The sequence below is a fragment of the Podarcis cretensis genome (assembly GCF_951804945.1).
Source record: "Podarcis cretensis genome assembly, chromosome: 8".
Classification (NCBI taxonomy): domain Eukaryota; kingdom Metazoa; phylum Chordata; class Lepidosauria; order Squamata; family Lacertidae; genus Podarcis; species Podarcis cretensis.
In genome coordinates this window covers 69,999,777-70,020,268 of record NC_137177.1, presented here as the reverse complement: position 1 = coordinate 70,020,268, position 20,492 = coordinate 69,999,777, and the positions used below count along the sequence as shown (strand labels likewise).

The following is a 20,492-nucleotide window of genomic DNA, read 5'->3' as shown; positions in this document are numbered from 1 at the left end:
TCCAATCTTCCTCCACCGTCTCTTTCTCTTGGTCGCGGATTCTGCCAGTCATTTCTGCCAATCCCATAAAGTCAATCACTTTCGTCTGCCATTCTTCCAGTGTGGGGAGTTCTTGTGTCTTCCAATACTTTGCTAGAAGGATCCTTGCTGCTGTAGTGGCGTACATAAAAAAAGTCCTATCCTTCCTTGACACCAATTGGCCGACCATGCCCAAGAGAAATGCCTCTGGTTTCTTATGAAAGGTACATTTAAGTACCTTCTTAATTTCATTATAGATCATTTCCCAAAAGGCTTTAATCTTTGGGCAGGTCCACCAAAGGTGAAAGAAGGTACCTTCAGTCTCATTACATTTCCAACATTTATTATTGGGCAGATGATAAATCTTCGCAAGTTTGACTGGGGTCATGTACCACCTGTAAATCATTTTCATAATATTTTCTCTTAGGGCATTACATGCCGTGAATTTAATACCGGTGGTCCATAACTGTTCCCAGTCAACAAACATAATTTCATGACCAATGTCCTGTGCCCATTTAATCATGGCTGATTTAACTGTCTCATCTATTGTATTCCACTTCAGCAACAAATAGTACATTCTTGATTCATTCTTAGTATTGGGTTCTAACAGTTCTGTTTCCAATTTCGATTTCTCCACCTGGAAGCCAATTTTCCTGTCTTGTTTAAAAGTTTCCATTATTTGGTAATAATGAAGCCAATCTCGCACCTTGGGCTTTAATTTCTCAAAACTCTGTAGTTTAAATTCACCACTTTCTTGTTCTAAGATTTCAGAATATTTCGGCCATTTGGATTCCATGTTAAGTTTCTTCACCTCCTTAGCCTCCATAGGTGATAACCACCTAGGAGTTTTATTTTCCAACAAATCCTTGTACCACCCCCCCTCTTTCCCCCTCTTTTCTTCCTAACCTAACACTGTATGCAACACTAATGTCTCACAACAAATGAAACGAATCTGTAGAAAACACAACTTGAAAAAAGAGACGAGGTGCGTACTTTTGTAAACTAAGAAATCTTTAATAAAGAAATTATATTTTTTAAAAATCAGCCTATGCATATTGCATGCAAATCTATTCCCCCACTCCAGTAATGCTCTTCCAATTATTTGTCAATGCATACATTACCATTGCTATGTACACTCAGTCCTCAGCATTTTTGGCAGGGGGGTGAGCAGACTGGGGGTGACAGGAAAGGGCCATTCTGACTATGGGATTCTGCTCACCTTTTGACGTAACCAGGTCTCCATCTCTGGTTCTGCCTGCAGTTGCTCTTCAACCTTTCAAGCACTGCATGTTGAGATTCCTGCATTGCAGGTGGCTGGGCGAGATGACCCTCATTTCCCCCTCCAATTCTACAATTCTAAGATTCTAAGAAACTAGGGGGTTACTGCAATCCTTCGGCAAATATGACGTGGAAAAAGCAACGAGCAAATTGCCTAGCAAGGGAGCAAAGAAAAGGAACCAACCCAGCCAAGGAAACCTTGTTTACATCTTTCTTTCCTTTAAGAAGACTGCAAGTATTTCATCATATCATTTGTGTACTTAAGACACCAGTATAAATATTACATGATGTGGATTTTAAAGATTCCCTGCTTTGTGATTTCCCTGCTCTGGCCTGGAGACTTTGGGACGAGGGGAATTTCAGAAGCATCCATCCCTAGCCATCACCCCACCATCAATTGCATCTGCTGGGATTGGGTATCTGTGACTTTAGAAGCTCAGAAACTGGGGAAATTCTTTATCACACTGTGGAGCAAGGGAATGTCTTCTGGAAACAGTGAGGTATTGGGGAACTCAAAGCTGGTTCTGTTTCTGAAGTGATGGCCTGAGCACCGTCAATTGTGCAGTGGTCAATTCTGAAATTTTGAAATCCAGGAACTGCTGGACCTCAGCCCTGGTGTAAATCATACCAAGTGAATTGGGTCTATGATCTGACTCTGTGTTGGACGCTTGCTATTAGGCTGTGCACAGTTCACCACCCCACCCTGGACCAACCTAGGGAGCAACCAACCTGACTCAGATATGTTCCCGAATCAAGGGAGGGGAGGACCTTAATTAAACATATGTTTGGGAGGGTGATGGGGGAGATGCAGTGTCAGAGAGACGCTCTGAAATCCTCTGTGAGCAGCAGGGTTCAATCCTGCGGGGTGCGTCTTTGCAAGTATCTTCCCTACAGAAGGAGGCCCTTGTGGAAGAGCACCCTGCAGCCAGCAGGATTGCATCTTCCACTCACCATCTGGAATCACAGAATGGTAGAGTTGGAAGGGACATAAGAGTCATCTAGACCAACCCCTGTTGGGCTTGTCTGCTCCCCAGCATGTTCTCTGCAGAATATACTCTGCAGAAGGGACTGCTTCTCCTTCTTTCAACCTCATGTCCTGCCCCCTCACATCCCTGGATCACTCTAGGCAGCGTGACCCAATTCAGGGTTGTCTCCACTGGACTCACCCAAAGCCCAGATCTCCCGGAAGCCACATTCATGCTGCCGTTCATTACATTTCCCTAAATTTCTGTTATTTTTGAAATTTTGCATGACATAAAAGCCACTTCCGGAAATCTAATGGAATATGGTGCATGTTTAGCACTCATTTCCATGTTATCTTATTCCAACCAAAATCTGTTTGCAGCCTCCTTAGTTGCAGGTCTAAAGTGTCAAAATTTGGGGAGCTTTTCAGGTGCACAGTTATTTCCTAACATTTTCATGGGTGAATTGTGGGGGTGCCACAGAAGCAGGCATGTGCAGAAAGGGTGTGGGAGAAGTGACATTGTCCAATGACATTCATTGTTATGCCACATTGCACCCACTGGTGTGAATGAAATTTAGCATGACGTGCCAATAGCTCTGACAGATCCATAATTCAACAGGTGCTGCAGTGTGAAAGGAATCTTAGAAAACAGGACGGAAGCCCTAGCATGACCATCAAAAAAAAATCTAATGCAATATTCCTCATCTCTGAACACACCCTGAATGAGTCCAGTTTGGTTCAAGATTCTGATTTCAGTTGAATCTCACCCACCGCTTGAGTTCCTATGTATCAAGAATATTGCTCTAGCTTTTTGTACTGACTACACCAGGTTTGGGGAAGTTGCGGCCCTTCAGATGTTGCTGAATGACAAATCCCATCTTCCCTGACCATGGGTCATATTGGCAAGGGCTGATGGTATCCATTAGTCGAACATCTGGAGATCCACAGAGTAGCCACCTCTGGTCTACATGCATTGACTGGCATCTGCTTCCCAGGGCCTCTGACAATCAAAAGCATATGCATGCTTCTGAAAAGACACCCTGCCACTCTCCCCCATATTTCTGAGGTGGCACAGCTCATCCTTTAGTTTGGGGGCAGGTTTTCTCATAATGAGGGGAAATGTCTGTCCTCCCCACCCCAGTTAAAAGCAAAGATGGGCCATGCCAATGCATACTAATGCAGAAAGAAACCTGCAGTTGCCTGAATGGCCAGACATCAATTGAATTTGCAAAGTCTCACCTGGAGAGAAGACCTGGGGGTTTTGCCTAAAGCAAAAGTCTTGCAGTAGTCTTCTCTCACGTTATTTGACATCCCTAGCTACCCGTCCTCCTATTTCTATCTGTCTTTTCAATATCCTGGAAAGATTAGAAGGCTACTTTTATAACCTCATACTGACACCTTGCCAATGGCATAACTTTCTGCAGGACCACAAAAATTGGCCAAGCTCCCCTCAAAGTCAACCAGGTCTTTGGGAAGCCAAAGTCAGCTACAGGGAGCAATAGAAATAACTGCATACAGAAGGTGGGGAACCTGGAGCCCAGGGCCAAATGCATTCACCCCCACCCCCCACCCACCCCAAAAAGCATCTCTATCTGGTCCTTGGGAATATCACCCCTTATCCCCAAACCATACTCCTCAATGACCTTGCTTTGCACTCTCCTTGGATACAATTTGCCTGCTTGGAAAATGCATCCTTGAACTCTGGCAATGCCTTTTGCTTGCCTGGATGGAGGATAGAGAGTTCTATAAAGCAGCTTGCAGCGCTCAGCCACTTCTCTTTGTTCCCCAGGGTGCCAGCACCCTCTGCTGTGGAGCAGACGTGTCCCGCCTCCCTGCTACAACCCAGCAAACTTTGCATTTAGCTGGGCAGGAATGTGGCTAATTATGAAAAGAGAACATGCTTTGCAAAGGAGGTCGGAGGCCAGCCTTTCTCTGCCTAATGCCCCTCTTTGAGGATATTTTAATTCTGAATCTAACGATTCCCCATTATGGAATCCTGCAGGGAATCCACAAGGGGAGGGGAGGGGAAACTCCCTAGAAACAGAACATTTAAAAAAATGGTTTGGAACTGTTCAGAATGCTTCAGTGCCAGCTAGATTGGGGAAATGGCTCCCTCTGTTTGCGGGAAAATGTAATGGGCTGAGGATGAGACAGAAGTTGAGACTGGGAATAAGAAGCGGGAGAATAGCAGGGTCAAACTACAGTGGTACCGCAGGTTACAGATGCTGCAGGTTACAGACTCCGCTAACCCAGAAATAGTACCTCAGGTTAAGAACTTTGCTTCAGGATGAGAACAGAAATCGTGCTCCGGCGGCCTGGCAGCAGCAGGAGGCCCCATTAACTAAAGTGGTGCTTCAGGTTAAGAACAGTTTCAGGTTAAGAATGGACCTCCGGAACGAATTAAGTACTTAACCCGAGGTACCACTGTATATGTTGCACATTTCATTGGGGGAAGTAGAAATTCTCCAATGACTTCTCAGGGCTAGTAGCACAATCAAAGTACTGCCAACTATTTTGCACCTTCTACAATGCACTGGGATAGCTTCATTCCAGAATATCCATAGATCAATGGAAGAAGAGCCATAGTTCATGGGTAGAGCATCAGCTTTGCATGCAGAGGATCCCAAGTTCAATCCCTGGCATCTCCAGGTAGGGCTGGGAATGTCTCCTGACTGAAACCCTGCAGAGAAGCTGCCAGTCAGAGAAAAGAATATTGCACTAGATGGACAAATAGTGCGTAAGGCAAATTCCTAATATTTTGGTGGGTGGGAAATTGCAAGGGTGTGTGTGCATAAAATTTCACAAAGTGCCCTTTTTACCAGGGAAAGAGGAAGGAAGGAAGGAAGGAAGGAAGGAAGGAAGGAAGGAAGGAAGGAAGGAATCTCAAGAAACATTAGATTGTATCCAATGCTAGTCCTAATCAGAGTAGACCTCTTTTAAGTAATGGTAATGGCTGATTTAAACACATTAATTGAGTGGGTCTATTAAGAGTGAAATTTAGTTGGCTGTAAGCCAACATCTTTTGACAAATGTGGGCTTGATTTTAATTTGAATGGACCAGGATGCTCCCCCCCTTTTCTTTTGCCCCTTTGTATTGCCATGTTATTTCTGTCTTCCTCCACACAAGAGAAGTGAGGAAGGAATAGGTGGAAGGAATCCCAGAAGAAAGGAACCAGTGTGACATAGCAGTTTGAGTGTTGAACTAGGACCCCAGAGACCAGGTTTCGAATCTCAACTCAACCATGAAGCCCACTGGGTGTCAGGAGTGCAAGCTTGGCCCTGCAACCATGGGTGCCCAGGGCCGTGGGTGCCATGCAGCCCTGGCACCAAAATTTGTGGCTGCCCAGCCCCTTCATGGGGATTTTCATGGGTGCCCGGGCACCCAGGGCCCCAGGGAGTTGCCACCTATTGTGGGGATTAAGTGAGGAGGGGAAGAACCATGTGCACCACCTTGAACTCCGGAGGGTGTGGGGGGAGGGAGGAACATGGGATATAAATGCAATAATAAATATATAATTAAAGGTGAGTGAGTTCTGGCTCTGTGGCAGTGCAGACACCCAGTAAAGGGACATGAAGAGAAAAGAGGGAATCAAAGGGAGACAAACAGATCAAGAACCGAGAGATGAGGCTGTTGTCAGCACAGAAGCTCTGAATGCAAGAAGGAATGCTATGGATGGAGAGAACGTGCTTGAAGGAGAAATGAGAGGCAGAGGAGACTTTATGACTTAAAAACAACAACAACACCTTTAATCTGTTCAGAAACAGGACACAAAACCTAGGAATTCCAAATCAGTCTGCATTTGCCGGCAGGGAAGATAAATTTTTAATAACCTGTGTCTTAATGATTTGAACCACATTGTTTACAAGTCTGGAATAGCTAAATGACATGTGTTATCTTGTTGGATCACTACTAAAAAAGGGGGGGGACAAAAGCAGATGCTTCCCACCTCTAGACAGACAATTTGCACCCTGCCGTTTTCTAAAAGTGAGTTTTGCCGTAGTTGGACTTTGGCTGCAGCAGTTAAGGGCTTCCACATTAGCTTGTAGGGGAGGAGCTCAAAATGCAAGAGAGAACAAATTAGGGGTGGGCAAGCAGTGGCTCCCAGGTGATGCTGAACTTCAACCATCACCATCTCTCATTCATTATCCATGGTGACGGGGGCTTATGGGAGCTGGAGTCTAACTGGAGAGCCAGTGTGGTGTAGTGGTTAAGAGCGGTAGTCTCGTAATCTAGGGAACCGGGTTCGTGTCTCCGCTCCTCCACACGCAGCTGCTGGGTGACCTTGGGCTAGTCACACATCTTTGAAGTCTCTCAGCCCCACTCACCTCACAGAGTGTTTGTTGTGGGGGAGGAAGGGAAAGGAGAATGTTAGCCGCTTTGAGACTCCTTTGGGTACTGATAAAGCGGGATATCAAATCCAAACTCCTCTTCTTCTTCTTCTTCTTCTTCTTCTTCTTCTTCATCATCATCATCATCTTCATCTTCTTCTTCTTCTAACAACGTCTGCAGGGCCACAGTCTCCTGATTCCCACTCAGACCACAAAAACAGAGATTCATCACTGAGAATAAGGAAGAGTTTTTTATTGAGGCAGAGTAAAGGGACAACAGGTAGTGAATCACAGAAACCTCAGCGCTCAGGTTAGGTGACCATAAAACCAACTGGGCTAAAAACAGAACTGCAAGAGACCTGTCTCAATGGGTTGGCATGCCCACCCACCAAGCTTTTCAATGCAGGGCAAAGCAAGCTTATTCATGAGACTGCTGAGCATGTAAATGCACAATACATCAGGGAGAATTGGTCTTTTCCCAGTGACAGGAGCACCACCAGGCCCTGGAAGACCAGGTTGTGCCTTGCCCTTCTGACTCTGGTGCCTTCTCTCCCAGTGATTGGTTGATGTCCTTCCTAGATTCCATGGATGTTCTCCTTTTCCCAGGAGAGAAGAAGGGAAGTGGCAGTCCTTCTTCTTCATCCAGAGCAGCCATATCCTTGGAGGCAGAAGAACATGCCTCCTCCAGTCACCCTTCCCCACTCTCAGTTCCATCCTCTCCCCATTTTCTCCTCTTCTCCTCCTTCCTTGTCCGTCTCCAGCAGCCACTCCATGACTGAGCCTGCAACACTTTGGGACTCAGGAGACACATCTCTTTTACATTAGCACCAGCACCAGGTGTGTGTGTGTGTGTGTGTGTGTGTGTGTAACCAATGGGTTGCATTCAACATTGGTACTACTCAGAGCAGACCCACTGAAACAAATGGAGCTTACTTTGTTGTTGTTTAGTCATTTAGTCGTGTCCGACTCTTCGTGACCCCATGGACCAGAGCACGCCAGGCACTCCTGTCTTCCACTGCCTCCTGCAGTTTGGTCAGACTCATGTTTGTGGCTTCGAGAACACTGTCCAACCATCTCGTCCTCTGTCGTCCCCTTCTCCTTGTGCCCTCCATCTTTCCCAACATCAGGGTCTTTTCCAGGGAGTCTTCTCTTCTCATGAGGTGGCCAAAGTATTGGAGCCTCAGCTTCACGATCTGTCCTTCCAGTGAGCACTCAGGGCTGATTTCCTTAAGAATGGATACCTTTGATCTTCTTGCAGTCCATGGGACTCTCCAGAGTCTCCTCCAGCACCATAATTCAAAAGCATCAATTCTTCGGCGATCAGCCTTCTTTATGGTCCAGCTCTCACTTCCATACATCACTACTGGGAAAATCATGGCTTTAACTATATGGACCTTTGTTGGCAAGGTGATGTCTCTGCTTTTTAAGATGCTGTCTAGCTTTGCCATCACCTTTCTCCCAAGAAGCAGGCATCTTTTAATTTCGTGACTGCTGTCACCATCTGCAGTGATCATGGAGCCCAAGGAAGTAAAATCTCTCACTGCCTCCATTTCTTCCCCTTCTATTTGCCAGGAGGTGATGGGCCCAGTGGCCATAATCTTCGTTTTTTTGATGTTGAGCTTCAGACCATATTTTGCGCTCTCCTCTTTCACCCTCATTAAAAGGTTCTTTAATTCCTCCTCATTTTCTGCCATCAAGGTTGTGTCATCTGCATATCTGAGGTTGTTGATATTTCTTCCGGCGATCTTAATTCCGGCTTGGGATTCATCCAGCCCAGCCTTTCGCATGATGAATTCTGCATATAAGTTAAATAAACAGGGAGACAATATACAGCCTTGCCGTACTCCTTTCCCAATTTTGAACCAATCAGTTGTTCCATATCCAGTTCTAACTGTAGCTTCTTGTCCCACATAGAGATTTCTCAGGAGACAGATGAGGTGAACAGGCACTCCCATTTCTTTAAGAACTTGCCATAATTTGCTGTGGTCGACACAGTCAAAGGCTTTTGCATAGTCAATGAAGCAGAAGTAGATGTCTTTCTGGAACTCTCTAGCTTTCTCCATAATCCAGCGCATGTTTGCAATTTGGTCTCTGGTTCCTCTTCCCCTTCGAAATCCAGCTTGCACTTCTGGGAGTTCTCGGTCCACATACTGCTTAAGCCTGCCTTGTAGAATTTTAAGCATAACTTTGCTAGCGTGTGAAATGAGTGCAATTGTGCGGTAGTTAGAGCATTCTTTGACACTGCCCTTCTTGGGGATTGGGATGTAGACTGATCTTCTCCAATCCTCTGGCCACTGCTGAGTTTTCCAAATTTGCTGGCATATTGAGTGTAGCACCTTAACAGCATCATCTTTTAATATTTTAAATAGTTCAGCTGGAATATCATCACTTCCACTGGCCTTGTTATTAGCAGTGCTTTCTAAGGCCCATTTGACTTCACTCTCCAGGATGTCTGGCTCAAGGTCAGCAACCACACTACCTGGGGTATACGAGACATCCATTTCTTTCTGGTATAGTTCCTCTGTGTATTCTTGCCACCTCTTCTTGATGTCTTCTGCTTCTGTTAGGTCCTTTCCACTTTTGTCTTTTATTATGGTAATCTTTGTACAAAATGTTATTTTCATATCTCCAATTTTCTTGAACAGATCTCTGGTTTTTCCCATTCTATTGTTTTCCTCTATTTCTTTGCATTGCTTGTTTAAGAAGGCCTTCTTGTCTCTCCTTGCTATTTTTTGGAAATCTGCATTCAATTTCCTGTATCTTTCACTATCTCCCTCACATTTTGCTTGCCTTCTCTCCCCCCCCCCCCCCCCGCTATTTGTAAGGCCTCGTTGGACAGCCACTTTGCTTTCTTGCATTTCCTTTTCGTTGGGATGGTTTTAGTTGCTGCCTCCTGTATAATGTTACGAGCCTCCATCCATAGTTCTTCAGGCACTCTGTCCACCAAATCTAAATCCTTAAACCTGTTCCTCACTTCCACTGTGTATTCATAAGGGATTTGACTTAGATTGTATCTTACCGGCCCAGTGGTTTTTCCTACTTTCTTCAGTTTAAGCTTGAATTTTGCTATAAGAAGCTGATGATCTGAGCCACAGTCAGCTCCAGGTCTTGTTTTTGCTGACTGTATAGAGCTTCTCCATCTTTGGCTGCAGATAATATAATCAATCTGATTTCGATGCTGCCCATCTGGTGATGTCCATGTGTAGAGTCGTCTCTTGTGTTGTTGGAAAAGAGTGTTTGTGATGACCAGCTTGTTCTCTTGGCAGAACTCTATTAGCCTTTGCCCTGCTTCGTTTTGAACTCCAAGGCCAAACTTGCCAGTTGTTCCTTTTATCTCTTGACTCCCTACTTTAGCATTCCAACCCCCTATAATGAGAAGAACATCCTTCTTTGGTGTCATTTCTATAAAGTGTTGTAAGTCTTCATAGAATTGCTCAATTTCAGTTTCTTCAGCACCAGTGGTTGGTGCATAAACTTGGATTACTGTGATGTTAAAAGGTCTGCCTTGGATTCGTATTGAGATCATTCTGTCATTTTTGAGATTGCATCCCAGTATAGCTTTTGCCACTCTTTTGTTGACTATGAGGGCCACTCCATTTCTTTTACGGGATTCTTGCCCACAGTAGTAGATATGAGGGTCATCCGAACTGAATTCGCCCATTCCCATCCATTTAGTTCACTGATGCCCAGGATGTCAATATTTATTCTTGTCATCTCATTTTTGACCACATCCAACTTATCCAGGTTCATGGTTCTTACATTCCAGGTTCCTATGCAACATTTTTCTTTTCTTTTTTTTCTTTTTTTTAATAATATTTATTAAAATTTTTCCAGAATAAAAAGGAAAGATAGCAAGCAAGAAAGAAAAAACAAATATGATTTACACTTGGTTTCAGTGGCATCTTTCCCGGACTCCCCCCCCCTCCCCCTCTTGTATTCCATTTCCCTTAAATTGATTCCACAGATTCTTACCCCAAATTTTAAAACCTTATTTGTAATTTTAAATAACCCATTTATTCCAAATTAATTTATCTTATTTATCTTAATGAACCATTTCTCCTTATATTTTATATAATTCCCTAAGATCGACCCCATTTCCCTTCCACGAATTCCCCTATTTTCAAACAACAAACATGAAAAAAGAAAAGAAAGAAATAATATATAATTTTACAGCCTTTGGATTCCAAATTCCCCCCCCCCCATTCCCCGGTTCCAATCCCCAAAGTTCATCCATTGTCTACTGCCAGCCTGGTGTATCCACGTCTATATCTCAAATCCACTTTGCCGTCTTTTGATAGCTTTTAATTTCAGAAAGTCCAATCTCGAAAAAACTCTCAGAAAAAGTCATTGTTCTTCCATCCAGACCTCTATGTTTAAGAGTCTAACTTAAATTCTATTTCTTGGTCCTTTTAAAGTCTGGATGTTCCAAATACTCCGGCTTCAAATTTGGTCCAGCTCTTATTCCTCAGGTTGCTTTTTCCTGTTCTGCTGCAGAAACCTTCTAATTCAGAAACTTCTTGTTCTCCACAGAGGCTTTTGTTATTCAGGAACATAACTTGCGTCAAGTCCCTTCCTTTCTTCAATAGATAAATCCATTGTCTCCTTTAGTATAGAAACCTCTGTAGACAAAATAATGCTTTGTTTTTGCAGCTTTCCCAAGAGATAACAGATCCTGCTCAAATTCATAGTATTTTTCCACTTGCTGCTACTGTTGCAATGTCCCAGCCTCCCTCTAGAGGGAATATGGTAACTTAATTTCTTTCAAAATCAGACCCAAAAGTCAAATAACTTGTTGCCTTTATTTCCAATAATTTATATCCAAATTGTAACAAATCTAACCAGCAAAGCCATCGTAACAAAGTTCTCTTTTATTTTCCTGCTTTGACAGCTACTTTGACAGCTGTCAAAGTTTCTGTGTCTCTTCACCAGTCTCTCATAGCGGATCGTTCCCGGTTCCCGGGGGGTTGCTTTTTAGTTCCCACAAATCAGTCTTCTCCTCCAGCACAATTATTGTAATTTCCCTTCGTGAAGTTAAAAATTTTTTTCAGGTAAACAAGTTCATCTCTCGATCTTAGTTGTCAAATCCTTGCGTTGAGCCATCTACAACAGGGGGGGGCGGACTTCCTTTTTACACTCCCCCCGCTCGCTCCAAATTCAAAGATCAAATTTCCCTTTTAAGTCCAATCAATTTACTCACGAGTTGTTCCTTTTAGTCCAAATCCGAAATTTTCAAAGAAGAAGTCGTTGCTCTCCGCCGAATGGCATGCGGCTTCGCTGGGCAGGGGAAGCATTGGACTCACAGCACCACACCCCCCCCGTCACCCACTCCGCAGCCTTTAAAAAGGCTCCTTCGCGGGTCGGGGGGGCGCAAACGGTGCCCGCCGAGTCACCAAGTCCATGGGCATCTCCGCCCATGGTTTTTGAGGGTCCCTGCGTCGCCGGCACGGCAGGACCCGACCCCTACCCAGCCGACTCCCTCCGGAGCTCGGAGGGAGTCCGCCATTCGGCGATGGCGCCGACCCGGAAGTCCCCTATGCAACATTTTTCTTTACAGCATTGGACTTTCCTTTTGCTTCCAGGCATATCCGCAACTGAGCGTCCTTTCGGCTTTGGCCCAGCCGCTTCATCAGCTCTGAATCTACTTGTACTTGTCCTCCGCTCTTCCTCAGTAGCATGTTGGACGCCTTCCGACCTGAGGGGCTCATCTTCCAGCGTCATAACTTTCATATGCCTGTTGTCTTTGTCCATGGAGTTTTCTTGGCAGGGATACTGGAGTAGCTTGCCGGTTCCTGCTCCAGGTGGATCACGTTTGGTCAAAACTCTCCACTATGACCTGTCCATCTTGGGTGGCCCTGCACGGCATAGCTCATAGCTTCTCTGAGTTATTCAAGCCCCTTCGCCACGGCAAGGCAGTGATCCATGAAGGGGGGAGCTTACTTAGTTATGCCCATTTGTTTCAATAATTCTGCTCTGAATGGAGCTAATGCTGAATGCAGCTCAGAAAAAGTAAATAAAGGGAATGCAATTAAAACAAGGACAGTGTTAAGCACCATATCAAAGACTATGAAAATAGTCGCATATAATATTTCACACTAAAAATGGAGCAGCAACCAGTTAAGGCCAGTTAAAAGCTCCAAAGGACTTTTAACTGGCCTTTTGTCCAATGACCTGTCTAAATAAAGAGACCTAAATAAACAGACCTTTTGCCCGTTAACAGGAGTTCATCAATGAACTCAGATGGGTTTCCCTTGGGAGGAAACTCCTCTTCTGATCTGTCTGTAGCTGGGACCCAGAAGAGACAGCGGCAAGAGTAGCTGTAGGTTTCAGCACCATGGACAGCTCCTAGTGAGCTTCTTGCTCCAGCAATGACTGAAGGGTGAACTTAGACCTTGTGAGCATTTGACCATGGCTGTGCAGAAGAATCAGGGGAAGGTACTCAAGAGGGTCCTGAAGCCAGTTTTGCAGGTTCCTGTCTGCCAGCTCTGTGGTTCCTGACACATGAACAGAACCACGGCTATGTTTGGCTGGACCTCAGAGACTACGCTGGATCGTGAATCCACGCAACAGGAAACCATTTGTCCATTGTTCAATGTGAAAGGAAGGAGCATCTTTTGTGTGATGGCGCCATCTAGTGTCCAGTCCTTTTCTATGACTACTGCACACACACAGAGAGAGAGAGAGAGAGAGAGAGAGAAGGAGGAGGAGGAGGAGGAGGAGGAGGAGGAGAAGAAGTTGGAGGAATTACAGATCAATGAAGGAAAGAGGGGGAAGAAGGATGAAGGGAAGGAGAATAAGATCATCAATGGCTACTTATCTCTGGTATCAGAGGCAGTATGGTGGCAATCAAAAGTGGGGCGAGTTGCTCTTGCACTAGACTTGCCATGTGTCAGGGAAATTCCTGACATGTCTTGGTTCTGGGGTGTAAAAATGGTGTCTGGGGTAATTTTTGCCTAATTGGCAAAATATCATGGAAAACTGGGATGTATGACAACGTGCTGGGAAAAGCATCAAAAACCGTCCAAAAAGCTTAAAACCATTATTTGAGGGTTAGGTCTCCCCCCAAAAGCTTAACAATTTTGGCAGGTTTCTAATAAAGCTCAACAAATTTGTGGGTGTCAAGAATTATACTTTTTGAAATATGGCACTAAGGTACTGCTTACAGACTTTCCTTTGTGGCCACTGTGAGAAGGGGATGCTGGATTAGATGAGTCTGTGGCCTGATCCAGCAGGGCCCTGAGAGAGAGGGAGGGCAGAATGAATGTGCTTTTATGTCCATGCTTTTTGGGCCCTATCACTTTCGTTTTTGGATCTGACCACCATTCTTGCTGTGAAGCTCCTGACCAGTTTCCCACAAGGGAAGGTGGCCCTCGGGAGTGAACAGGACACCCACCTTTATAGTGCAGGACAAGGAGAGCCAGTGTGGGGACCTCCAGATGTTGCTAGGCTCCAGCTCACTTTATTTCAGCAGATTGTCTGGGGCTTCTGGGAACTGGAGGGTACTCCATTGGCTATCCCTGACGTAAGCCAATTGCACATCAGATGCAACTCAGCTGACTTCTGCATTCTGAGCTGCAGCTGGGCTCAGTTGTTGTGTCTGCATTTGCACTGTGTCATATTTATTTTATTTTATTTATTAAATTTATATATCACCCTTCACCCGAAGATCTCAGGGCACTTCATAGCACAACATGTGCAGGCTGCACTGGGCTGCCCCCCACCCAAAGATTCTTCTTCTTTTGACAGCTGAATTGTGCATTGGGCAAGTTCTCCATGCAGTCTGCATATTCAGAAGAAGAAGAAGAAAATCATCCCAGCAAATACACAACCAGGCTGTGGTACTCTGACCATTAGTCAGGGCTGCTCAATTTCTCTCTCACTCGCTTTTTCCCAAAACACAGAGAACTCTGAATCTACAGCATTCATATGTACCAGTGTGTGGTCAGCCTGGGGGAAATTAACCAATGCAAAACAGAAGGAGAGGGGCAGAAAATGGGCAGCACCTGGCAGCTAGATCTCAGGCCCTCCAGCAGAAATCAGAGGAAAATGATGTATGGGATTAGTTTGGAGTGAGCAACTCCCAGTTTCATTCCCCAAGATGTTTCTGACAGTAATGTCTGTTTGACAGTGGACTGGACAGTGGACTCTCCTTAACTGGAAGTTTTTAAAAGGAGGTCGGATGGCCATTAGTCAGGGATTCTTTAGCTGTGATTCCTGCATAGCAGGGGGTTGGACTAGATGACCCTCAGGGTCCCTTCCAACTCTACAATTCTATGATTCTATGAAATAGTGGGAAAGATACTGAAGCTCTTTGGGCTTCACGGCTTGTTCCGAGCTCAGAGAGTGGACAGAGCAAGAGGAAGCTATCAAAAGGAGGAAGGGAGGAAGGGAAACTACATTTTCTGTGACTCAGCCAAACCCAACCCCCTCCCCACCATCCCCGTTCTTCCTCCTTTCTGTGTGGGGCCAAAAAGAGACATTCTGCTTCCTAAAGAAGCTGGTGGAGAGGGATTTCTTTCAAGGAGGTAAGTGACCCTCCCTGGGACATTTTTCTTATAACTAACTGCTTGATAATATTCCAATTTTATTCCTCTAAATTCATTTTTTTAAATGAATTTCATTTATAATCTTTCATAACAAACAAAACATTAAATTAAACATTGACTTCCTCTCCTCCCATCCATTTTTCCTTCTGATTACCCCTTACTGCTGCATATTCTAGTTACTCCTTTTTCCCCCTTTCTCGTTTCTATCTCAACGTAATTATAACTGCTGAATTTACTCTCATCCTGCTAATGTTTCAACCTGTTTGCAATGTTTCGTCAGGTATTCTACAAGCATTTCCCAATCTTCCTTAAATACCCCTTCTTCTTGATCTCTTGTTCTGCTGCTTAGATTTGCCAATTCTGCATATCCTGTCATTTTCACCTGCCACTCCTCCTTCGTTGGTACTGCTCCCTCCCTCTGTTTGTCAGATATTCTGCAAACATTTTCCAATCTTCCTTAAGTACCTTTTCTTCTTGATTTTTTCTATTCTGCTGTCTGCACGGTCCACAATGCAGCTTGACTATTCTGTGCATCATATAAAAACTGTGAGGCCCCTCTTCCTGCTGTTCAGAGCATCTCACAGGATGATGGGTTGGTTAATTCCTTTCTGATATCAAATCAAGATGAAGCGGGGAGAAAAAGCCAGTAGCTGAATGAAATGAATGAAATTTATTATGGTCCCAGACCAGATTCACGTACCGTACTAAGCGAACATAAAACACAATAGAATTAAGTTTGAATTAACAATCTAATATGACAGTAAGCAATACAAATATGACAGCCATTAGAAATGTGGTTTAGGTATTAGTCTCTAAACTATTATCTAGTGTTTGCATCTGAGGCCTTAGTCTTTGTTCCCTTAGTTTTATGGCAGCAGTGCAAAATTTGGATGATAAAGCCAATTATTCTAGTTGCAATTCTCAATATCCAGTTGGGTGGGAAATGCATGTAACTTTCAAAAAAACAACAAGGTATTTTATACACTGACTCCCCTAATGGAGATCAAGATTAGGACAAACCTGGATTCATTCTTTTAAGTGCCCAAGTCTCAGCTGCAAGAATACAGCTTGTTTCCCCCCCTCTTAGTTGTGGATAACATTGCTGGATCACTAGGCTTCAAGGGACCAAAGTAAAGGAGTTTGCAGGAGTGGGGTTGATGTAACCTGCATTTTGGGAGGAAGGATTTTCTGATGCCCCCTTCCAGCTCTTCAGAAGATCATGTCATGGGATTCTGGTCTTATTGAGTGTTGTCCCCACCCTATCCCCTGCCGCGCAACTCTTCCCCAGCATTATTCCTCAGGGGTGGCTACTGTCTACAAAGTTTGACCTGCAATCTATTTGTACACTTGGTAGGATTGTTGTTTCCTTCCCAATCTATTGTAGGTATTCTGTACATCAACAGGAACCGCAAGCCAAGCCAAGCCAAGCCTTTTTGCATTTTGGTTGTTTTACTCTGCCTGAGGTTGGAACAGCAGATAAGCAAACTTGCACTTTTAGCTCTTGCCTGTGGAGTATTGAGTGTCTCTTATTCAGGCCTGCCCTGTGGCATTTAACCTACTCCAGGCTTCAGACAACCTGCCAAGCCCCCTCCCCCTCTATTCCCTGGCTGCTGGTTGTCCAGCAACATCTGGAGGGAGACAGGGGTCCCCTAGCCCTGAATTAGATCAGTTCTCCATCCAGTACAACTTTGTTTACTCTGACTGGCAGCAGCTCTTACAGGAGCTTCTGGTCCCATGCTGCCTTAACCTTTAAAGTGGAGGTGCTGAGGAATGCACTTGCTCATCCACTGAGTGATAGTTCTTCCTTCCTTCAGAATGTAAGAAAAGCCTCAGAAAAGTCAGGGTTTGGGGGTCAGGTAAGTCCCATTGAGAAGTAAGAAGAGGATGAGGAGTGGGGTGGTGAAAGAATTATCATATGGTCCTGTGCTTATGTCCACAGAGGCAGGATGGCGAGCAGATTGTGGCTGGTGGCTTGTGCGCTGGCTCTGATTCTGGATGTTGTGGCTCCTCAGGACACGGTGTGCCAAGCAGCCGCTGGCAGAGATGGACACCCAGGGACTCCAGGCAGGGCTGGGCGCCCAGGACAGAAAGGAGATATTGGCGAGTCAGGTAAGATGTCACTGGAGAGACTGGAGAAGGGAGTGGCTTCACAGGAAGAGAGGAAATGGCCTTCTAAGAAATTTCACTGTCAAATTGTTGCAAGGGTGGTCTTTAGTTTGCTTGTAATAATAATAATAATAATAATAATAATAATAATAATAATAATAAATTTATTTATACCCAGCCCGTCTAGCTGGGCTTCCCCGGCCACTCTGGGCAGCTTCCAACAAAATATTAAAATACAGCAATGCATCAAATATTAAAAGCTTGTCTAAACAGGGCTGCCTTCAGATGTCATCTAAAAGTCTGGTAGTTGTTGTTCTCTTTGACATCTGGTGGGAGGGTGTTCCACAGGGCACATGCCACTACCGAGAAGGCCCTCTGCCTGGTTCCCTGTGACTTTAATTGTTTCACCACTGTTGTGCTTTTCATTTTGTTTTGTACTATCATTGTAGGTCATTTTGTTAAGGCAATTGATGAATGAAAAGTAGTAGTAGTAGTAGGAGTAGTAGGAGTAGTAATACCCTGAATGGGAGAGAGCAGAGCAGATATGGCTGCAAGACCTAAGTTTGTGTCTAACTAACTAACTAACTAACTAACTATCAGGGACTGGGCAGCGGAGGAATGGTGGAGACCACCTCCCCACCCTGACCCTTCCAGGGGAAGAGGAAGACAGTATAGATTTAGAACAGAGGTTTGAGGGAGGTCGCAGCTCAGAGGCAGAAGAGGGGGAAAGCTGGGAAATCATGAGAGAGCCGGGACAACACCTGGCTGACACGTCATTAGAAAGCATTCCAGACCCACCATTCCCAGAACCCGGTGAGCCTTAAAAGTAGGAGAGCAAAGAGCTCAAAGACAGAGGGCGCTTAGCGGCACCTGTAGAGCAGACGATGAATGAGGAAGTAGGAGAGACGGTGGTTGGAGATTCACTCAGGGCAATGCCACTTTCCAAGAGGCTCTCTCTGTAAAGACTGAAATAAAAAAGGACGGTAAGAAACTTTTTCTTGTCTTTATAACCAGCCAGGAGTCGCTGACAGCATCCTGACACTAACTAACTAACTAACTAACTAACTAACTAACTAACTAACTAACTATATATCCCCACAATTTCACATAAAATTCCAATACATGATAATTTTTTCTTTATTTTTATCAGCATCCTATCCCATTTTCCATGGTGGTTTTTTAATATATATATTCTATCTCCTTGCTGCACCCTATTGTCACTCTTTTATAGCATAACCATAATACAATAATCTCTAATTATTTCTGTGGCTCATAGTTCCAATCCTGCTCACGAATTCATATAATAATATTTATTTAAATAGTCTGAAAAGGCTTCCATTCTTCCATAAAACAGCCATCATTAAGTTCCCTTATTTTAGCATAGTCCATTCTGTCCAACTAAAATTTACCCATTGAAATTAATGAACCTCAGTTAGCTGTGTTCATTTATTTCAATGGGTCTATTCTGAGTAACATTGGAGACAAGCCTTGGCAATGCCTGGGCTGGTCTTCTTCCCTTGAGCTGTGACAAGAAACACACATGTTTTTCTGCTTCTCTTTCAGGGAGGGCATCAAGGAGCACAGGCATACAGGGACCCAAAGGCAACCCAGGGCAGCCAGGCCCACCAGGCACGCCAGGTAACCAGGGCTACCGAGGCCCTGATGGCCCCCCAGGCCCTCCTGGCGAAGAAGGAGACAAAGGCCAGAAGGGGCAGGTTGGCGACAGCATGAAGCAACCCCGAGCCGCTTTCTCAGCCTCTCTGAAGAACCACAAGCCTATTGGCAACGTAGTGGTATTTGACAATGTCATCACCAACCAGGACGATGGTTACGACCTCCAGACGGGCAAATTTACCTGCAAGGATGCTGGGTACTACTACTTCTCTTTCCAGGTGATTTCCAATGGCAACCTGTGCCTTCACCTCATGCACCAAGGCAACCAAGTAGCCACTTTCTGTGACAACAACAAGCAAGGCCTCCTGCAGGTCAACTCAGGAGGAAGCGTCCTGTACCTGGCTAAGGGTGAGAGCGTATGGCTGGAGACTGACCCGCAGGGTGGGAACAACATCAACGTCAGCAGCGATGCAGACAGCGTGTTCAGTGGCTTCTTGCTTTTCCCGTTGGGTGCCTGAGGGACAGGGAGGAAGACAAAGCCACCCCTTCTCCCCCAAACCCACCTCCCTCTTGCTACAAAGCTACAACCACAAGGACGCTTTTTCCAGATCAATGTAACTGCATATATAGATGTCTGATTCCTGGGGGTTGGGGGAGAAAGCCACAGAGTTTGAAATTTGAGGGGAAGCCACACAATTCACACACACACACACACACACACACACACACACCAATACGGAAGCTCAGTTAGCCTCTGAAATTTGCACTCCAGCAGATTTTGCTTTGCCTTTCCCTGAAAAGAAACTGCCCCCAACAGCATAATGGGAACTGTGCACACAAGTGAAAATGATGTAGAAAATAGCATTATAACAGGGAAACCTTGCTTGCGAAAAGGGGTATATTTAGCAAAGTTGAACATGAAAAGGTGTATATTAGGAGACCTGAACACCATTAGTGGAAATTAGTGGAAGTAATGTACGCAACTGCATTGTATTAGGATACATGTGCTTGCAAAAATGGGCATATCCGAAGGAATGTACACCAAAATGTGTACAAACCTTCATGACTACTTTTTGATGTTGATTTTTTAAAGTTTGCAATCTGTGGGGAAAGGGGGTGAAAGGCACTTACGTATGGAAAAATGAGAAAGTGAGGGGAATTAAAACAGATTTATCCATTGCTAGCCCGCTTCTGCATTCAAATACATTGAAATTCCCACCTTCCTTCCATCATGGCACCCAAAGTGGTCAAAGAGGTGGCTCCAAACAGGTCTCCCATCCCAACCCAACCCATCCCAGCACTGACCAGACCCAGACCTGCTCAGCTTCAGCAAAGTGATGACCTCATGTGTTCCCAGACCACGCAGCCTGGGACATTCAGTCTTGCTCCTACTTGGCAATGAATAAATATTCAGAATTTTGAAACTGGGTTGTTTAGTGAGTTTCTTTGTGCTGAGACACATTTTTTTTTAATGTAGCCAAAAACACTTTGCATAAACAACTCGAAAGGGGAAATGTCCAAAGCAGGGGCTGCCCTGACGTCTGCCTTCCTGATTCTTCAGTGAACATGGATGGAGGCAACAGCACTTCCTGAGAATCCAGGCAGGGAAACTGGGCAGTGAGATAGAATGTCCCTCGGGG

The 20,492-nt window shown here is 44.9% G+C and overlaps 1 protein-coding gene across 1 annotated transcript; it reads left to right on the top strand.

Moving 5' to 3' along the window:
* Positions 1-14,970: 14,970 nt before the first annotated feature.
* Positions 14,971-20,276, top strand: C1QA (complement C1q A chain). The gene is made up of 3 exons (XM_079987294.1): positions 14,971-15,111; positions 17,072-17,241; positions 18,802-20,276. The coding sequence occupies exons 2-3, from the start codon at positions 17,079-17,081 to the stop codon at positions 19,368-19,370; spliced, it is 732 nt and encodes a 243-aa protein (XP_079843420.1). The 5' UTR covers positions 14,971-15,111; positions 17,072-17,078; the 3' UTR covers positions 19,371-20,276.
* The last annotated feature ends 216 nt before the right edge of the window (positions 20,277-20,492 follow it).

Coding starts and splice junctions, on each gene's coding strand:
- C1QA (XM_079987294.1), top strand. CDS start 17,079: ATGGCGAGCAGATTGTGGCTGGTGGCTTGTGCGCTGGCTCTGATTCTG. Junction 17,242..18,801: donor AGGAGATATTGGCGAGTCAG/GTAAGATGTCAC, acceptor CTTCTCTTTCAG/GGAGGGCATCAAGGAGCACA.